The sequence below is a fragment of the Ambystoma mexicanum genome, chromosome 8, assembly GCF_040938575.1.
Source record: "Ambystoma mexicanum isolate Mex_15411 chromosome 8, UKY_AmexF1_1, whole genome shotgun sequence".
Taxonomy (NCBI): Eukaryota; Metazoa; Chordata; class Amphibia; order Caudata; family Ambystomatidae; genus Ambystoma; species Ambystoma mexicanum.
The window spans coordinates 1596491278-1596509779 of NC_090929.1; the positions used below are offsets into that span (position 1 = coordinate 1596491278).

At 44.4% G+C, this 18502-nt stretch overlaps 1 protein-coding gene across 1 annotated transcript in view; it reads right to left on the minus strand.

Annotated features, from left to right (window-relative positions):
- Positions 1 to 5334: 5334 nt before the first annotated feature.
- LOC138473225 (guanylate cyclase 2G-like) overlaps positions 5335 to 18502 on the minus strand; it is a 93178-nt gene continuing 80010 nt past the window's right edge. The window contains exon 10 of the mRNA XM_069611789.1: positions 5335 to 11788. Within this exon, the coding sequence (XP_069467890.1) occupies positions 11648 to 11788 (141 nt within the window). The 3' untranslated portion in view covers positions 5335 to 11647. The remainder of the gene's footprint in view (positions 11789 to 18502) is intronic.

The window sequence follows — 18502 nt, forward strand, 5'->3', positions numbered from 1 at the left end:
ATACAATATACCATGATGTTGCCAACTAATCTGTGAATACAACATGGAGGAAGGGCACACTTCTTTGAATATCCTGATGAGGCTGCAGCATATATTCAAAGGTCAATAGTGGTTCCTGTGGGTAGTGGCCCAGTCGGGAGGAGGAAGGATTGTATATCATCGATGGCACAGCCATCCTCTAGTGCATGAACACTGAACACTGTTGCTGGCAGTGATTGTTTCACTTCTGCATAAATATGATCTGCTGAGCTTGAGTGGACACTATACTGGATGGAGTTACAAACCCAAAGTTAAGTTGTTGTTTACATTGTGCTCCCTAGAGTCCAAAACAATGCAGGTTATGGGTTAAACTGTCGGGTTGGGGGTGGTGGGATGATGTTGACAAGTTAAAAGGTTTAGCAGACGGAGGTTGCACATGAGATGAATATGAGCATTATAGACACTTCTAAGAACGAATATGTATATGTCAGTTAATGGTGAAAATAAGATGGGATTGCCTGTTGCGCTACTAACATGGAATGTACGGGGGCTTAATAACCCTGTTAAGGCCCAGAAGATTCTTGCTTATGTTGAAAGGCATGGTCCAAAGATACTTATGCTCCAGGAAACACATGCTGTGGGGAAGGTTTGCAAGACATTTACGCGTAAATGGGTCTCCTTGAGATATTACACAGACTACACCTTACCAGGCATTCTCACGCTTATTCATCATTCTTTGGGGTTTCAGGTTACTAACAGTAGTGCTGAACCACAGGGCCATTATGTTATAGTCTGGGGTGTACTGGTTGGCATGCCAGTTGTACTGGTCAACAATTACGGGCCTAATACTGATGACCCTGAACTATATCAACAAATTTCAGGCACACTGACAAAGGATGATGCAGCCCCGATAATATGGGGAGCAGGGGGGTAATGTTTAATACTATCCTTGATGTCCAGGTGGCTAGATCTTTGGGTGCCCAATGGGTGCTGACCAGGGCAACTCAGATGCTTCCACAGCTGATGTTATATTATCCACAGCTGGTGTATGGCGTGTCATGAATACACTTGCCAGTGAATACACATTCTATTCGTCGGTCCATGACTCTGGGTCTCGGATAGATTTCTGGTTGCTTGCCTCTGATTGGATGACGAGAGTTCAATGCTGTAGCATTTTTCCTAACACTTTATCTACCACTCTCCAGTAGCGTTGTTTCTGGTGTTTGATCAATGCCCTGGGCCTCGTCCGTTACTGAGGATGGCTCCATCCATGCTCAGAGATGCTGATGTGGCGGAGACCAAACACAGTAAAAGTGTGTAATTATTTTAGATAAATGAAGGGTCAGTACAACGGTATTCAACTTTGTGGGAAGCGTACAAGGTTTTGATGAGAGGGGTGCTCCTCTTTATATCAACTGAAGCACTCAGAGATGTTAGGGGGAACTGAGGGAGGTTGACAGACAATTTGTGGGAATTGGAGAATGAGTATGGCAGGGCACATGAGAGAGAAATATTAGGATTGTTTCAGGGCAACGTGTTGAAGTTTCATGAACTAGCAGACTGTGAAATATTGTATATGTCCAAGCCAGGCAGATTCCTGGCCAGAATAGCCAGGGCTGATAGACAGCCCATTACTGGGATTGGGGGGCATGATGACTAAGTTTGACAACATAGACTGATATAAATGCTGTATTTCATATATACTTTTCGAACCACTATGCTAATTCTGATGTGGAATTGGAAGAAATTCTTGAACATTACCTGAATTGTATCGAGCTACCGACACTGTCAGAGGAGGCATATTTGGCTCTAGAGCAACCTGTAACACTCTGGGAGGCAACAGCAGCTATGATGTTGCTGGCATCGGGAAAGCAACCAGGATCTGATGGGCTGGTGATAGAACTATATAAGGAATACCAACAGCCATTTGACTCTAGATTACTGCAGGTGTGGAAAGAATGACTTGGGTGTGGTAGCCTTCTTGCTTCCCTCCAGGAGGCAATAATTATGGATGAAATAAAAAAAAACAGACCATCCCACGATGAGGCCTCATACCGACCGTTGTCCATAATCAACTCAGATGTGAAGGTGGTTGCCAAGATATAGGCTTCACGCCTTCTTCCACACATGCCACTTTTAGTACACCTGGACCAGTCAGACTTATTCCAAACAGGTTAACTGCATTAAACCTACAAAGGCTATTTTGCCTCATATCACAAATCAACTCCCAGGCCAAGGCAGTTGCGGCATCATTACATGCCAAAAAGGCTTTTGATTCAGTCTTGTGGCGATACTTATTTCAGGTGCTCCAACGATTTTGATTCGGTCCTTATTTTGCTAAGTGTTTACAGTTACGGTATAGGGACCCAATGGTCAGAGTGTGCACTAATACTGTGATATCGGCACTGGTCCAATTGGGGAGGAGCATGAGACAGAGGTGCCCACTCTCCCCTCTGTGCTTTGCGCTCACAATTGAGACGCTTGCGGCCCTAATAAGAAAAAACCATGCGCAATGAGAAATCAGGATAACTGGACCGCCTCAGGTGATCTCATTATACGCTGATGATGCGTTGCTATACATTCGAGACCTTGACAAAATCCAGGCCCTGTTAGGAGCGATATACAAACATTTACACAATATTCTGGCTATAAAATAAATAATACTAAATCTGAATTATTCCCTCTCACAGCTTCCACCATGCAACCTGACAACCTCATGGTATTCCTTTGGGTTCCATTCCACTTTAGATATCTGGGGGTAGTTGTTTCCAAGTCTCAACAGTCTCTATATGCCAATAACCATGAGGTTTACTTACAACATCTCGCTACAAAGTTAAAAATATGGGCTGGGCTACAATATCGTTTTATGGGAGGATGTCATTATTGAAGATGTTGGTGGTTTCAAAACTGTTGTATCTATTTTGCAATATCCTGATTCAGCCAGGGCAGGTCTCTTTTAATAAAGTTCAATCAATGGCGGTAATGTTCCTCTGGGACACGGGAGTGGCGAGGATCAGTTGGGAGAAAATGATTGGACCTTATGAACGGGGAGGTTTGGCAGCTCCTGATTTCGAGTTACACTACTAGACTGTGCAGGCACAATTTACTGGACATTGGTATGCCACTGGGTCAACAGCGGTACACTTATGGATGGAAAAATATGAGGCGTCACCTACTGACCTGAAGTCGGTCATCTTCAATGATCGGAAGATTGACTCCTGCCCTTTTGACCCAGTCAGACCATGGTCAATGCCTGCTCAAGAATATTACGTCAACTGGATATAAAGACACATGCCAATAGAACAGTTACTCTGTGGGGTCTCCCTAGCATCCCTCCTTCATTTGACGAGGAGATTAGAAGGTCCTGGGACCTGTTGGGATGGCTGACCATGGTGAACATGTTCTTGGATGGATGATTTGTGTCCCTGGAGGACTACACCAATATGTTAGGAGGCCGTCCCCTTAGGATGTTGCAGTACTACATCATGAAGGCAGAATTTCGTAGTCTGTGGCCCGTTTTTCTGAATTAACCAGAAACTCATGAATGCATAACAGTGATAGTAATGGGGGATGGGACTAGGCATTTGGTATCAAGGCTATAAAAACTATTTCAAGCCCATCCTAAATCCAAAAATATGATAGGAGTTCAATTGGAGAAGGATTTGGGACTAACATTGGAGGATGATACATGGAGCAGATGCTGTCAATTGACTAAGACAGTTTCTATGAATTCAGGACACTGATTGATACAATTTAAGGTGCTGAACCAGTTACATTATGCCCCGTCCAATCTGGCTAAATTCTCTCCAGAAGTAGTTAGCGATTGTGGTAAATGGGGTAGAACACAGGCAGATTCCTTCCATATGCACTGGGAGTGCCCCCCGATATTGGCATTCTGGCAAAAGATTGCATTTATATTAGATGACATATTAGATATCCCGCCATGGATAATGCCACTCAAATACTTATTAGGAGATACAGATAAAGTGTCCATAGTCGCACGCTGATTTGTTAACACTGCTTGAGGTATTGCAAAGAAATGTATCCTCAGACACTGTAAGTCAAAGTTTGCCCCTCGCAGCAAAGAATGGCTAAGAGACCTGATATATATGAACAAAAGGGAGGAATATTATGTGCTCGTGACTAGTAGACCCAAGGATATATGAAATCACCTCAGAATATACTTGGCTGATGAGAGGAATGAGCAAGAGTCATCCATGAAGTGCAGATGGTTATGGGGTGTGAACTATAAACTGCTGATGTCATATGTGTCAAAGATGCTCTGAAATGTTGTTTGTGTAGTTTTGGATAACCGCACCATGTCTGTTTCAGAAATAAAGGTTTTTGTTAAAAAATACATTGGTCTTGGAAATGTATGCTTCTGTGGGAATGAGTTTGCATGAGAACATGAATGAACAGTCCTCTTTTCAAAGTTAGCCCTTTTTTACAAAATCCCCATGAAAGGCATTGGAGGTCTTGAGGCTTTGAAGACTGGTGGACATTCCATTGGACTAGGAACTACATGTTCCTACTGGATAAATTTGCAACATATGAGATTGTAGACATTGGCCTATATAGGTGCAGTAGAAAATAACCAGGGAGGTGATAGCACGTCACAAATAGCTGAGAATAAAGGATAACCATTAGATACTGATAATCCTTTCCTACAGGCACAGCCTTTAGACGTGATATCGCTATCCATTGAAAATGTGACCAGCAAAAATGCAGTCAGTGAAAACCTTGAGGTGAAAATACCTCTGCAGTGATAAAGTTGCGAAGCATAAAGTAGTCAAAAAATGCAGCTGGAAAGTAGCCAAAAATGTAGTGCTGCTAGGGTAATTGTTAGGGTTAAGGACGGTTTTGTGGGCTTGTGATTGCCTCGTTTAGGGGTAGGATATCGTTTAGGGATAGAGTAAAGATTTTGGTTGGAAGTAGGGTAAGAGTTAAGGTTGGGGTGGTTGCTGCAGAGCTGGTGACGTTTATGTTTAATTAGTCGTTTCATGGTAAGTGTTAGGGTAGGGGTCATGGTACGGCTAGGGCTAATAGAGTAGTGGTTTTGGTGTCAAAGGAAGAGAGAGTGAAGTTTGAGAGGGTTGGTAATGTTGACGTACAATAGGGGTTAGGATAAACCTAGTGGTTAGAGCAAAGTAAGCATTAGGGTAAGTGTTAGTGTGACAAATCAACTTCCGGGGCACCAGTGCTCCAGGGGGGAATATTGGTTTCTAAACCATCAATCAACTCCACCCAAACAGATTGTAATACAAGTGAATTATAAGACTTCCTTGTCCAATTTTGGTAACGTGGATGGAACGGCAGGCTTATCTCCACAAGGTCGTGGATTGTTTGTGAGTTGCAACACAGCAAAAATACAATTATTACCCAATGATAAAAGGTACTGTACAGTCAAGGTTGTATACAGATATCTACTTTATTATTACTACAACAGACAGTTCTGGCACAAATACAACCCACCCTGCAAAGGAACACAGAGGACAGAAAATTTCACAAAGGAAAGGAATGTACTCTGGATACTGACAGGAGGGTAGCTGGTAAAGTAATCAGTTTTACTGTTCAAAGGGTCTGAACTGCCTCTAGGGGACTTCAGAGAAGGACGAGGGGGGCAAAAACAAAATGTGCCTGGTGCTGAAGACGTACTTGGTGCTTGACAGCATCAAGGCGGCTCCAGGGCACTTTGCAGCCCTGGAGACCGAGTTACTGGCAGGGGACAGATGCGGGTACCAGGCAGCAGGCAGTTCGGCAAGCCAGGCTGGACGGACATCTGCAGGCTGTCGGGCGCAGCGGCTCGGGGCCAAGAATCGTTGTCTCTGTGCAGGTTGGCGGATCTGAAATGCTGGTCGAGGCGGCTCGGACGGCTCTTGTGACTGCGGCATGACAATAGTCAGCAGTGCAGCCGGATGCGGTTCGAGGACTCAACTGTCTCGAAAATGTACATAAAAGATGAATGCTGGTTGATGCTTGTGTGGCACTCCTCCTAGCTTCTTCGCAGGGCTCGTGTCCTTTCAAGGCAGATGGCCCAAAGCTCAGGAGAGTGATTGCAGGCAATGGCCTTGTCCTTTGTCCAGAGACTCTCTGACACTTCCCACTTAGGAAACTTGCTGGCAAAACCTAGCAGGGCACGCTGTGTGCTGGTTGGGTACCAGTTCTGGAGCTGCTGGATGGGTCTTGAGTCTAGTATCTCCCTCTGTTCCCTGGGAGATGTTTAGGATCCTGGCCTTTCTTCACTGGCAAAAATGTATGGTACTGTACCTTCAGCTCAGGTCCAAATGAGTCCTTCTTCTTACTCCTTTTGAAGTCTTCAGATGATCTGCTAAGTGAGGGGTTCAGCCCTCCTTCATAGCCGAATGGGCCCCAGTGATTGGTGCAGGCTAAGCCAACCTTAATGAACCAATCCTGGGTCCCCTCCAACAATCTTCTGTTATGCATGAGGTCAGGACCAGAGTGCTCTGCAAGAGGACAGACAAGGGGATGACAACATATAGCTAAGTCCCACCCATCTCCCTGTCTGTTGTAGATGAAAGTGTCTCTCTGGTTAACTGAGCCCTCTGTGACTCTTTATTAAAAGCACAGGTTTACCTTGAAGTATGTGCTGGGAGCAGACTTCCTGTCTCCCCCAAACCACAACCTTTCCCCTCTGAAAGGCGTATGCTCTGCAGGGACACCTGCGTTAACTGCTGGACCCAGATAGGCCATTCACTGCCTTTCATACACAGAGGTGGTAACTAGCTTCAAGTTCACACATTGCATACCAAAGGGATGTTAGCCCCGCCTTTGCTGTTGTCTATTCCGGCAACCAAACCCCTTCGGGCTTGATTCAATTATCTCATTAGTATGCACTGCCACCAGCCGGAGGACAAAAGGAATGCAGATCCATGGAGCCTTTGATATTTAAATTAGGCTTCCCATGCTGGAGGAAGGTTTGCCTTCCCCCTCCTTGAGATGCTTTGATGTACTCACATTCATTTGAATATGACAGGGGAGCATGGTGCCTGTAGGCTGTGTCTTCCCGGAGTACATGTGACTATGCGTTTTGTGTGGGAAGCAGATGACATGTGCGTGGAATGGCCTCACACATTTCTCAAAGGTTGGTGTCCCATCATTCATTTTCTTTGTAAAAAAATCAACAAAGCCCAGGCGAGTGGCCTCTCCCCGTGCAGATGGTCGAATTCCTCACAGTCAGAGTTGCAGTTAGGGTAAAGCTAAGGTTAAGATTAAAACAAGGGTTTGGATTAGGGTAAGGACTATGTCATTTTTTGCAAGCTGCTGATGGGATTATAGTCAGGTTGACAATTAATTTTCCATTGATTTTGTATTGAGTAACATGCAAATGAAATGCTTTAGCGCGCTGAAGATTTAGTGTTCTGTAAGAGTTCAGGGTAGTAATTAGAGTTACGAGAGGGTTTAGCAACTCAGTTCGGATGATTGTGGATGTTTTATTAAAGGTTGGGTCATTGCTAGGGTTACTGCCTTGGGCTTTTGTGTATTTTGGTAACCTTTTTACTGGCAACATTGTCCCACTTTGCATTGATTGTATTGAATGACTACGTTTTTTTAAACGATTTTTTGCTGGCTCCATTTTCACATGACTATATTTTCCCTGGGGATATTTTCACATAGAACTTTGATATTTATCCTGTCAGACTTTGTTTTATGCTCTAACACATGAGCAAGAATGATGTGTCCTCGTGGCACCTTGTACTTCTTCTCTGTGAATACCCCTAGTTTGGATGGACAGGCTTCCCACCATGTTTATTTTGAGAGTAAAATAGGCCATTCCAGTTAAATGCCACACATGCTGCACGTCCTGGTCGAATTTAATTGAAGCACACCTTGAGTTCATAGCCACAGAGCAAGACCTTGTGGGTATGTAGCCATTAAATAAAACGCTTGCATTTTTGCTCCATACAGGAAAAAAGGCATTGCCTTAATGGGCATTGTAATTGTATACATAACTTTATCAGTACAAGCCTGTCCAATAGCACAGTGAGTAGGTCGCTCAGCTTTTCATCCTTCCGAGGTCGATAAATGAGCACCACACAGTGTGGGTAATAATAAGCAGCGCTCAGATGCCTGAGGGTTCGTAGCGCTAAATTATTATTATTAAGACTGATACTACAACTACAACAAGAGCATACCCTCATTCTAAATCATTAGAGTGGTGTAGTTTGACATCCTTGTAATTGGAGCATTGGATCATGCTTACCAAACCCCATTACTATTATGGCAATTATTTCTTTTAAACACCCGTAAAACCCTTCCACCATTTAAAATGAAAGTAGAATAGGTAATTTCAGTTAACATTCCATAGTGTCACTGAATATCCATCAATGGAAGATCTCCTTCTGTCCAGAGCCTCAGGATAAGGAATTCTGGGTAATCCGCCATTAAATGGAAAGCTTGCTTTTTTGCTACATACAAGCAACATTCTGAGTGTCAACTTTGCTTCAGGAAGCAACAGAGCCGGTTCCATGTGATAAAAACCTCGCAAAAAGGCTGTGTGGCAAAACCTGCTGGGGATTTTTTTAAATGTTTTTTTCACAGCCCGCTCGCCTTACAAATGGTCACCATACATAATGTCGGCACAGCCTTTTCCCAGCGACTATATGTATGACGACCATTTGTGTGGGGGTAATATTACCGGATACCGCAGGGCCCTGTACATGTGTAGGGTTTCCATGCATACCTTAGAGGGTTACAGACAGAACAGTCCTTATAAAATAGCATGCGTTACTGGAATAACATTTAGGGTAGCTGGGATTACATAACATGTACGATTAGCAGAGACTCCAAAAAGTGTGACAGGTGCACAGGGTGAAAAGGGATGGGTTGTAAAGGGTGGTTGTCAGGTGAGATGCTATGCTGGTGGGTTTTGTGGGAGTGGCTCATCGGTCTGAAGAAAGTTGACCTTGAAGACCCGTAGCTGTAACACCTGTAACATGAGTATTTGTATTTGTATTTTGGCATAGCGCCTTGACAACAATTAATTAGTAACAACAGTACAAAATAGCAATTAAGGGCATGAAGATCTTGGAACAGAATTAAGCGTGGCAGAGCGACTGAAGCAAATCAGAGTCTGAAACACATGGAAAGACGAGGAGGGGGGAATATGAAGGGGAGGGCGTTCCAGTGTTTGGGTGCAAGGAGCTTGGATGAACGAAAACGAGAGGAGGCACAGGGTGGTGTAGGAACATAGAAATGAAAGAGGGACTGAAAGAGAAGGGAACGCGCAGGGGTGTAGAAGGAGAGCCGATAACAGAGATAGGGAGGAGCAAGACTGTGCAAAGATTTGAAAACGGAGCAAAGAAAGTTAAAGAGAAGATAAAGGTCAAAGGAGAGAAGAGAGGCCGAGATGAGGGAAGGAGCGACATAGGAGCGGGACGGGAGCTGAAATAATAAGCGGATACGGGAGCTAAGACAGGAGCGCAGGGGAGCAAGATGAGAGGAGGGGGGACCAAGAAAAAGAACAGAACAGTAATTAAGTTGAGAAAAAAACAAAGAATAGACGAGGAGTTTTGTAGCCTGAAAAACGACAAACGGATGGGCACTCTGAAGATTATAAAGATGAAAGCGAGCAGAATGAGCCATGGAAGAGATATGAAGAGTAAAAGAAAGAGAGGGGTCAACAATGACCGCAAGATTGTGAGCAGAGGGGGGGAAGGGGAGCAAAGATGTGGGAACGTAGATGCCAGAGGGGATTGGAGAGGAGGGTGGAGAGGTAGGAGGAAAGTAGAGGATCTTGGTCTTAGAAGGGTTGCGATGAACGAAGCAAGAGGCCCTCCATAACATAACAGCAGACAGATAAGAAGAGGCAGTGTCTTGGAGAGAGGTAATGAAGGAAGAGAAGGAAAAGAAAATGGAGTGTCATCAGCATGCCCCAGAAATATATGTACAGAATATATTGTATATGTGATGCCCCATTTGATTGAAATGCTCATATAATATCCTAGTGTGACATACAATGGTCACACCTTCTACTGCATCCGTGGCACAGATTGTCCTTCTAAGTTGGTCTTTCGGTGCCCAATTCGCAAAATTGCACTATAGCAAATCATGAGAGGTCCTTGAGCAAATCTTTTTAAATTGATTTGCACCAGACCAACTCAAAGATGCTCCAGGCATCTCCAGGTTTGCTCCAGATTTAGGCTTTTCGGGTAAGGTATAAGGCAGGAGGAGCAAATCTGTGCTGCTCGGGGCATCTCCTGATTTAGTGCCAGTGCAAATCTTTCAGAAATGGGCCCTTTTGGTTTAAACTGCAAGCCATGTGAATGCATAGTTAAGAAACAAGTGGAATTGGCTAATGTTGTAATCATAACACAGCCATGTATGCATTGCACTAATAAGAGCATCTCTTGGTACAAGTCAACAGATTAAGGATTTATAAATACTGTTAAGAAAGGATTCCCTCTTTTGTGCATTTGGCAGCCAGAGTGGCTCTCAGAAGGGATTCTAGGCTGGGAATTCATTTTGCATTGAAGAATCTGGGAATATAAGAACTGGTTTAGCTGAGCTGAGTTTTCCAGGCCATGGTTTTCAAGGGAACATCATAGATCTCAGTGTAGCCCATCCTGAGTGTGTGCCATTGCCCTGAGCCCCAAGAAGACATAAGATATCCAGCATTGGTGTTATGTTAGTCCTCAGATGGAGAGCTTTCACTCGCGCCCTCTTTTATCTTTTGGCTGCTTTCAATTCAACTGCGCTTTGCTCCTAAACGGAAGAAACCCTGCCAGGCTAGTTTATGGGCCATCAACTTTCCCAATAAAGGATTTAATTCCAGTTATTCCCTTTTACTGTGTAGTTGTGTTGTCATTGGTAACAGCTCAAAGGCTGATCTCTTAGGAGGAAAAGAGGATTTAAATATCAGTATGGTTTAGGAAACTCAAAAAGCGAACATAAAATGGGTTTGGAGGCAAATTGTTTTTTTAACTTTTTTAACTTTGCGCACTTTTAAAATGGTTCAAACTATTTATGGCAGCCTGCAATTTACATGGATTTCTTGGCGTGATTGCATGGATTTTATTTTTAAGTGGAAATCTCCAGATGTCCAAAATCCCATATGTGAGCAACTGGCCCCAGTAGAATTCTTTTGCAAACAATCAAATGGAATTTATACATCAGACCCATGACCACAGAGAAAAAAAATCACTAGCACATCCAAACCAGATGCAACAATATTTTCCCTCAATGTCTTTAATGAAGCCCCACTCAAGTGTGAGCTTTAAATGTCTTGTTGATGGTCCATATACTCTGTGCCGCCTCTATTTGGGGTAATTATATGTACCTCTGCTGAAAGACTGGCTCGCGGGTTTAGGGGACGCAGACAGAGGCCAGCATATTTAGGCTCAGCAGCCCTTTTACACAGCCTAAATCATCCTCCTTTAAAGCGTTTCTAGGATAAGGTTGGGGAATGACATTACCCTCACTGGGCCTCAACTTCAGCTCTATATTAGAGATAGCACCTGAATGACCTCAGACAGATTTTCCTCTCTCGTATTTACCAGAATACTTCTTACTCAGACACTGCCCCCTACTGAGCCCTGTTTTGCAGACCGTCTGAATGCTCTTAAAAGTTTGACTGAACAGTATAAAAGTTAAGGTGAGTTGATGATTGATTCAGCAAGATACAGTACAGTCAGATCCTCCCAGAAGAACTTCAGCGATGATGACCCGGCATTGGTGTTACCGGTCGTGAGAACACATCCAGGTCAGGGCGGCCATTTTGAGATGCACAACAAAGACTCTTGTTCAGCAACGGCTGGCTTTCTCTGTTAGCAGTAATGCTGCACGGAATTATCTATAAAAGAAACAGAGCGCATCTGGATGACATTTAATGTTCAATCACTGGGGCACATGCCTAAATAATCGTAGTTAGTACAGAACAGAGAAAAGAAAGAAGATACCATTCAGAGAGATACATTAATAATAATGAGTGCACTTGTATAGTGTTTCATGATGTAACTTCAAGTAACCCACGCCTTGATGCCTCTGGGTTTAGTGCGTTTAACAAATGCAAAAATAAATAAATGATGGATTTTCTCAGCATTCTATGCACTGAAACAACAGGTATTACCTAATTTGATGACACTCAATTAATTGACTCAGAAGTATGAAATGCTGGGTTGGCCCTGCTGTGGGATTTGAACTTGCAGAGTACAACCTGACCCTGTCTTTTTTGCAGGCACATAACACGCGAGCTAGCCACCTGGACATTGTAAGAAATACATCTTGTTTTTATGGAATGGGGCTTCAGCTTACAGAAATTGACAATTTCCAATCTGCTCGGGCCTTGTGACTAAAAGCCTTCTGCTCTGGAGTAGTATAAGGATGAGTGGTGGCTAAACCACCTGCTGAGCCCCCACACTTCTACAAACCAACAGTGATCCAAATCATAAAGAGAAAACAGGCACAGACAAGAGATATACCTCCTTCGCCTTTTGTGGCCAAGTGGGCTGAAGGAAGTCTGTACTTTATTTTGTTTATTTATATACAGGGAAGAACAATAAACTTTTGATCGCAAAAGAACGTATAATAGATAAGATATCAGATTTGACGGGAATCAGTGAGCTACTTACAATCGGGTGAGTCCAATTGACTTCTGACCAGGTTGTGATGGGGAGTAAACAGAACTATCACTGGGAACAATACATGGGTGGACTTGCATAGATTAAGAACAAACAACTTTAGACATTTTAAAGTGCAGGTAGGTTGTACAGCTAGCTGTATTAGGGATGTGACCATGATAGATGAAGTGTTGGAGTGGAGGCAGAGAAGGTGAAGGACAGAGGCAACTTAGAGGGGAGGAAAAAATGTTAGCTCGAAGGCACACAAAAGGTAGTTTAATGGGATCACTTGTAGGCGAGGAGGTAGGCTTTCAATTTGTCTTACAACAAATTGGTGTGGACTGTTTCTCAGATTCCCCGGGGGAAGAGAATTCCATCAAGTGGAGCACGAAGAGAGAAAGAGTGGAAGCGAGAGGGAGGGAGAGGTACCACTCATTGACCTTAAAATACAAATGGATGAGTTAATGGACAAAGGTAATATAGCTCTCCTTCTCCTACTAGACCTATCTGCGGCCTTTGACCTGGTCAACCATAATGTCCTATGCAAACACTTGACTTCAGCAGCACACTTCACCACCAAAGTCACATCTTGGATTAAATCTTTCCTTTTTAATAGGACTATGCAAGTATTTGCACCAACAGCATCAGCCGACCCGGCTCCAGTCCTATGTGGCGTTCCCCAAGGTTCGTGCGTCTCGCCTACTTTATACAATATCTTTACAAAGCCTCTATTCGACTACCTTTATAGTTTGGGTGTCACCTACACTAACTATGCAGACGACACCCAAATACTCATACCCTTCTCAGGTTGCTATGATACAGACTCCAAACATTTGAATGAAATCTACCAAGCCATTCAGGCATGGATGGCCATTCCTGCCCTCTGTCTGAATGACAACACAACGGAGCTGCTATTGACCGGCTCACAAAACAGCTTAAACAAATTACCTGAACAATTCAAATCTTTTATCATTGATAATAATACCATTAAAGTAGCAAAAGATGTCAAAGCGCTAGGGATCTACCTTGACTCGACTCTCTCCCTAACCAAACAGATAAATGCTACAGCTTCATCGGTGGCATATACGGCAAAACTTGATAGATGACGCTGATGTTTCTAGATGAAGAGTGGGGAGAATGTCAGGTGGGAACTGAATATTTAATAGCAGAGAGATAGTTGGAAGTGTCGGTAGAGAGATCGGAGGAGAGTTCAGGAAAAGAGAAGAAGATTTAGTTGCCATCCATGAAGAGTTGGTACGAGAACCCAAAGGAGAGCATTAGTGCCCCAAGAGCCAAGTTGTATAGTGTAAAGACAAGAGGACCAAATACAGAGCCTTAGGAGCACCAACAGTTAGAGGAGTTAGTTGAGAGGTGTTGGTAGTCTAACAGAGAATTGGAGAGAGGCTAGGTAGGGTTATGTTCAGGTAAGGGCTCAATCTCAAATCCCAGTAAGAGAAAGCAATAAGGAGATATGAATGATTAACAGTGTCAAAGGCAGTGGACAGCAATGGAGTCGTAGACATTCATGAGAGCAGTTTCTGTGGAGTGACAGGAGCAGAAACCTGCTTGTTGGAGGTCTTGAAGGTTGTGGATATCTAGGAAATTGGTAGGATGTTGAACACAATCCTTTCCAGAACTTTAGAGTAGTGCAGATGGCCATTTCGAAATGAGAGGGAAAGCAAGCGGAGTAGAAGGACAGGTGTAAGAGTTCAGTGCGGTGAGAGGTCACTAAAAGGGCAAAAGACTTGACCAGCTGAGAAGCAAGAGGGACGAAAGTGGGGAATAGAATAGAGGCAGAGAATGATGGTAGAGTAGGCAGAGTTTAGAATGTAGGAGGAGGGAATGTGAGGTAAGTACATGGTTTCTCATTTTGGAAATTTCTGCAGTAAAGTATTCAGCTAGGTCATTAGCTGTGTGGGTGGAGTTAATAATCATCAGTTTAGGAGGAGTGAATTTAGAGTGACGTGTAGCTGGTAAGGATGGGTGGAATGAGAGTCAAAGAGGGTGAGTTAGAATCCCCTTTTCACTCTATCAAGAGAGGACTTTAGAGAGTTCAGGGCAGAGAGGTAAAGTTGCACATCCTCATAAGAGTGGGTACGCCTCAGTCTGAGCAGCACTCAATGCATATCTTTTCGGAGATAGCCTATGAATGGGGGCACCCCATGGTAGAGGACAATGAGACTTATGGGTGAATGTTAGCAGTGGAAAGTGAGAGGAAAATGAGTCAAAGTAGGGATTGGAATCAAGAGAAGGCAGTAATAGTGGAAGAGGCATCAGGTGTGAAGGAGGAGAGTGTGAACTGTAGGTCAGAGAGAAAGGGAGGAATGCCAAAAGATGTACATTTCTTTATACTAATAGGGGAGGAAAGTAGTGAGGAGAGGTCAGAGTTTGGAAAGGAGAAGGTGGTGGAAACAACAGAGTGATTACATATGGATGGTGTGACAGTAGTATTAGAGGCTCAGAGAGAGAAGGAGGTGAATAAGAGATCCAAAGCGTTACCCACAGTGTTGGTTGATAGGTTATTGATAGAGTAGAGATTGAGGTCACTAAGAAAAGATTGAAGTTCAGATTTCTTAGAAGTGGTTGGAGAAGGAGGTGATGTTTAGGAGTTTTCGAAGTTCAGAAACAAGGAGTCCAGTGGGCCAAAACAGTGAGGATAGAGATGATGTGAATCGAGTGTGAGACAGTGCAATAGTAGAGATGGTGAATTCAAAAGAGGTAGGAGAGCATGTGACATTGGAGATTTGTGAGGCAATGAGGCAGAAAGAGAATAGGTTTCCAATGAGTCCACCTCTGCCAGTCAGACAAGCAGAGTGAACGAAGGATAGTTTGACGTAGTTAAGGGACTCCTGAGGGGCAGCGGCAGATGGAGAAATCTGGGTTTCAGTGATAGCAAGGAGGTGTAGGGGAGGAGAGCTGGCATGAAAGTGGTCAGTGATAAAGGACGTTTTGTTGCATACAGACTAAGCATTCCAGAGTGCAATGTTTAGCTCATGCAGTAAGGATGAGCAGAGAAGTTGAGTCTCTGAGGAAGAGAGAGGAAGATGATTCCCTTCCCCATGTCTTCTTTTCATTAGGCTTCACACCTGCAACACCCATTTCTGAGTGTTAGGAGGGTCCCCAAACCTGGTTTCTTTTCTTCTTTGATCTTGTCCACTTGGTTCACTTCCCTGCCAAGTACTTCCATGAGGAAAATATCTCATATCACTTTCTTGCTTTGGGCCCCAGACCCTGGTTTCTCTTGTTCTTCAAACTGGCCCACTTGGTTCACTTCCCTGGCAAGTACTGCCACGAGGAAGATGACTCATCTTACTTTCTTGATTTGGATCCCAGACATTGGTTTCTCTCCTGCATTAAACTGACCCACTTGGTTCACTCTCCTGCCAAGTACTGCTTCGAGGAAGATGACTTGAATCGTGTTTAGGGTCCCTGGCCCTCCTTTGGCTGTCAGTGGGTTTATCCCCACCACTCTCATGAGGGGCTCTACCTCTCAAGTTCTCTTTATGGTGTTCAGGGTCCTCAGCCCTTCCTTCATGGTCAAGGGACTTCGTTTCACCACCTAGATGAGGAGGAGAAGGTTTGCATGCTTTCTGCCCCTGCCATGCCACCCAAGCGTTATGGTTGCGAAGGGGCCTAGGGTAAACTGCATGTGTCTTCTTGGAAGGCTGCCCTACGTCCCCTCTGGGTCTCCCACACCACCCTTTACCTTGATGGGTGGTTCAGCACATCGCCAGGGCTTCCTGGGATGGCGGGAGGTCGGTGCAGCTTCTCCAGAGTGTTGCTATCCTGTGGCTGTGCAACAACGTTCCCGGCTGCCTTCTACATTCATCCCGCCTCTCAACACTGCTGGGCACAGGTCTACTCCTGCAGACCTACCGATCATCAGATGCAGCATCCTTGTAGCTCTATCACTCTGGATTGGTGATGCAGGTTTGAATCTCCCACATTCGGTGAAAGCACACCTGCTGTCTTCTTTGGCTGCCATAGACCAAGTGTTTAGTCCATTGTCAATTTTTATACAATGTTGCCAGCAGTGTCTGGGCCCTTTGTTTAAGTCCTTCATCTGGTTCACAGGTTTCATCTTCATTGCTCTTTGGGGCCAACTCGTCCCAGTACTTGGATTACCTAGGTCCCTGTTGTTCTTTGTCTCAGTACTTTCAAGAACCATGAGCTATTCTGCCTTATATATCGGAACATAGGTCTACTGTCTACAAAGAGGATAGCAGAGGAAGGAGAGGCTAGAGTATGCCGGGGTGTGATGTTCTCATAGGGGCTGTACTCTAGATAGTCATCCTTATCCCCAGAGGGGGAGTACCTCCCCATGAGATTCTCCCAACATTATACCAACCCCAGGGGGACTATCCGGTAATGGCCTTACCTCCCTGGCCTCATGGGAAAGGGCTCCCCCTCGGGGAGATGTGACGACATCTAGTGAATCATCCCAGATGTCCCAGACAGGAAGTGAAGACATAAACAGGTTGTTAAGTCACAAACCAGAAGTGATATTGCGTGCTTCTGTCACCTGATCACCTAGTCAATCAGTGGTTGGTCTCTCTGATTTTGTCCCTGGTGTTGCTGGGATGAGGTGGTTTCTTCTGGTTTGGTGTTCCCAGGGGTGCCCCCTGTGGCCTTTAGTCAGGGTGTGGGGTGTGAATGTGATCCAGTAGTGACCCAAACAGTAAAGTATAACTGTTCAAAATAAAGGAATGTCCAATCAAGGTTCTGTTAAATAAATAAACACTTTCATTAAACATACCACTGTACAAATGACTATTAAATCACTATAAAAACCCAATCCTATAAGAAAGAACACAGAATACGTAAAGATAGAGAAATGCAGAACTCTGGGTAATGAAAACAGGGGTGAACAGTAATTCAGAAGGATATGTTGTTCAGTGGAAATACGGTGCAAAGGTGATCTAACCAGTCACTAGGGACCAAAGAAGGACAAGGGGGCAGTTATATGTCATTAGTACCTTTCTGTTGTTCTCAACCAGTTTGACAGCATTGAACCAGGTTACAAGCTGTACTGTGGAATGGGTCGAACCAGATTCAGGTGCAACAAGTTGTGCTGAGTCAAGCGGTGAGAGGGCATCAAGTCGGATCGAATCAGCAGGTCATTGTGGTTAGAGTGTGCCATTTGTGCTGTGCAGTTCAGATGGTTCAACAAGGTTGCATGGGCATTTCTGTAACCATTGGTTTGGGTCGGCAAATGGACACGTTAATCCAGTGGTTCCAGTTGAGGTCCTTTGGTTCGATGTGGTGACTTTTGACCTCTACTGCAGGGGTCAAAGAGGCAGCAGTTCTAGTTTGGTGCGCAGCAGCGAGCAGGTTGTTCAGGCTGAACAGGTGACAGGCTCTGTTTGGCATGATGCAGCAGTGAGCAAGTGCAGCGCAATGGTAGTTCGAGTTCAATGGAGTGCCAAAAGCAGCACCAGCGAGTCCCTTTGATTCAAGTGAGATGAACACAGTTCAAATGGAGTTTGATTGTTTTGATGCAGCAGAACAGGAAGCTTTGGCTAATTTGGTCCTCCAGATGCGGTGAGACCCACTCTAGGGACTCTAGGACAGGATGAGCCCTTTCAAGTTACACTCTGCAAGCCTAGGGAGAATTGCTGCTGAGTGGCAGGTCCTGGTCCTCAGCAACAGTCACCCCCAGTGTGCCCTCTCAGTGGGAAGGGAACTGAGCTTGCATCTCCCTGGATAGGTCCTTCTTCACCTCAGTAGTTTAGGGCTTTGGAAGGATCAGCTTTCCCAAAAGAGGTCCAATTGAATTCTTCCTCAATTGTTTATCCAAGAGCGAATCAATGAAGGAATGGGAGACAACTACTTTTAAAGGGAACGGTCCACAGTTGATTGGACTAAAACAAACCTGCTTGAAGGGTCTCCAATCCCTGTCTTTCAGACAAGTCGTCCTTGCCTTCTGACATTCCACCCAAAGTGTTTTT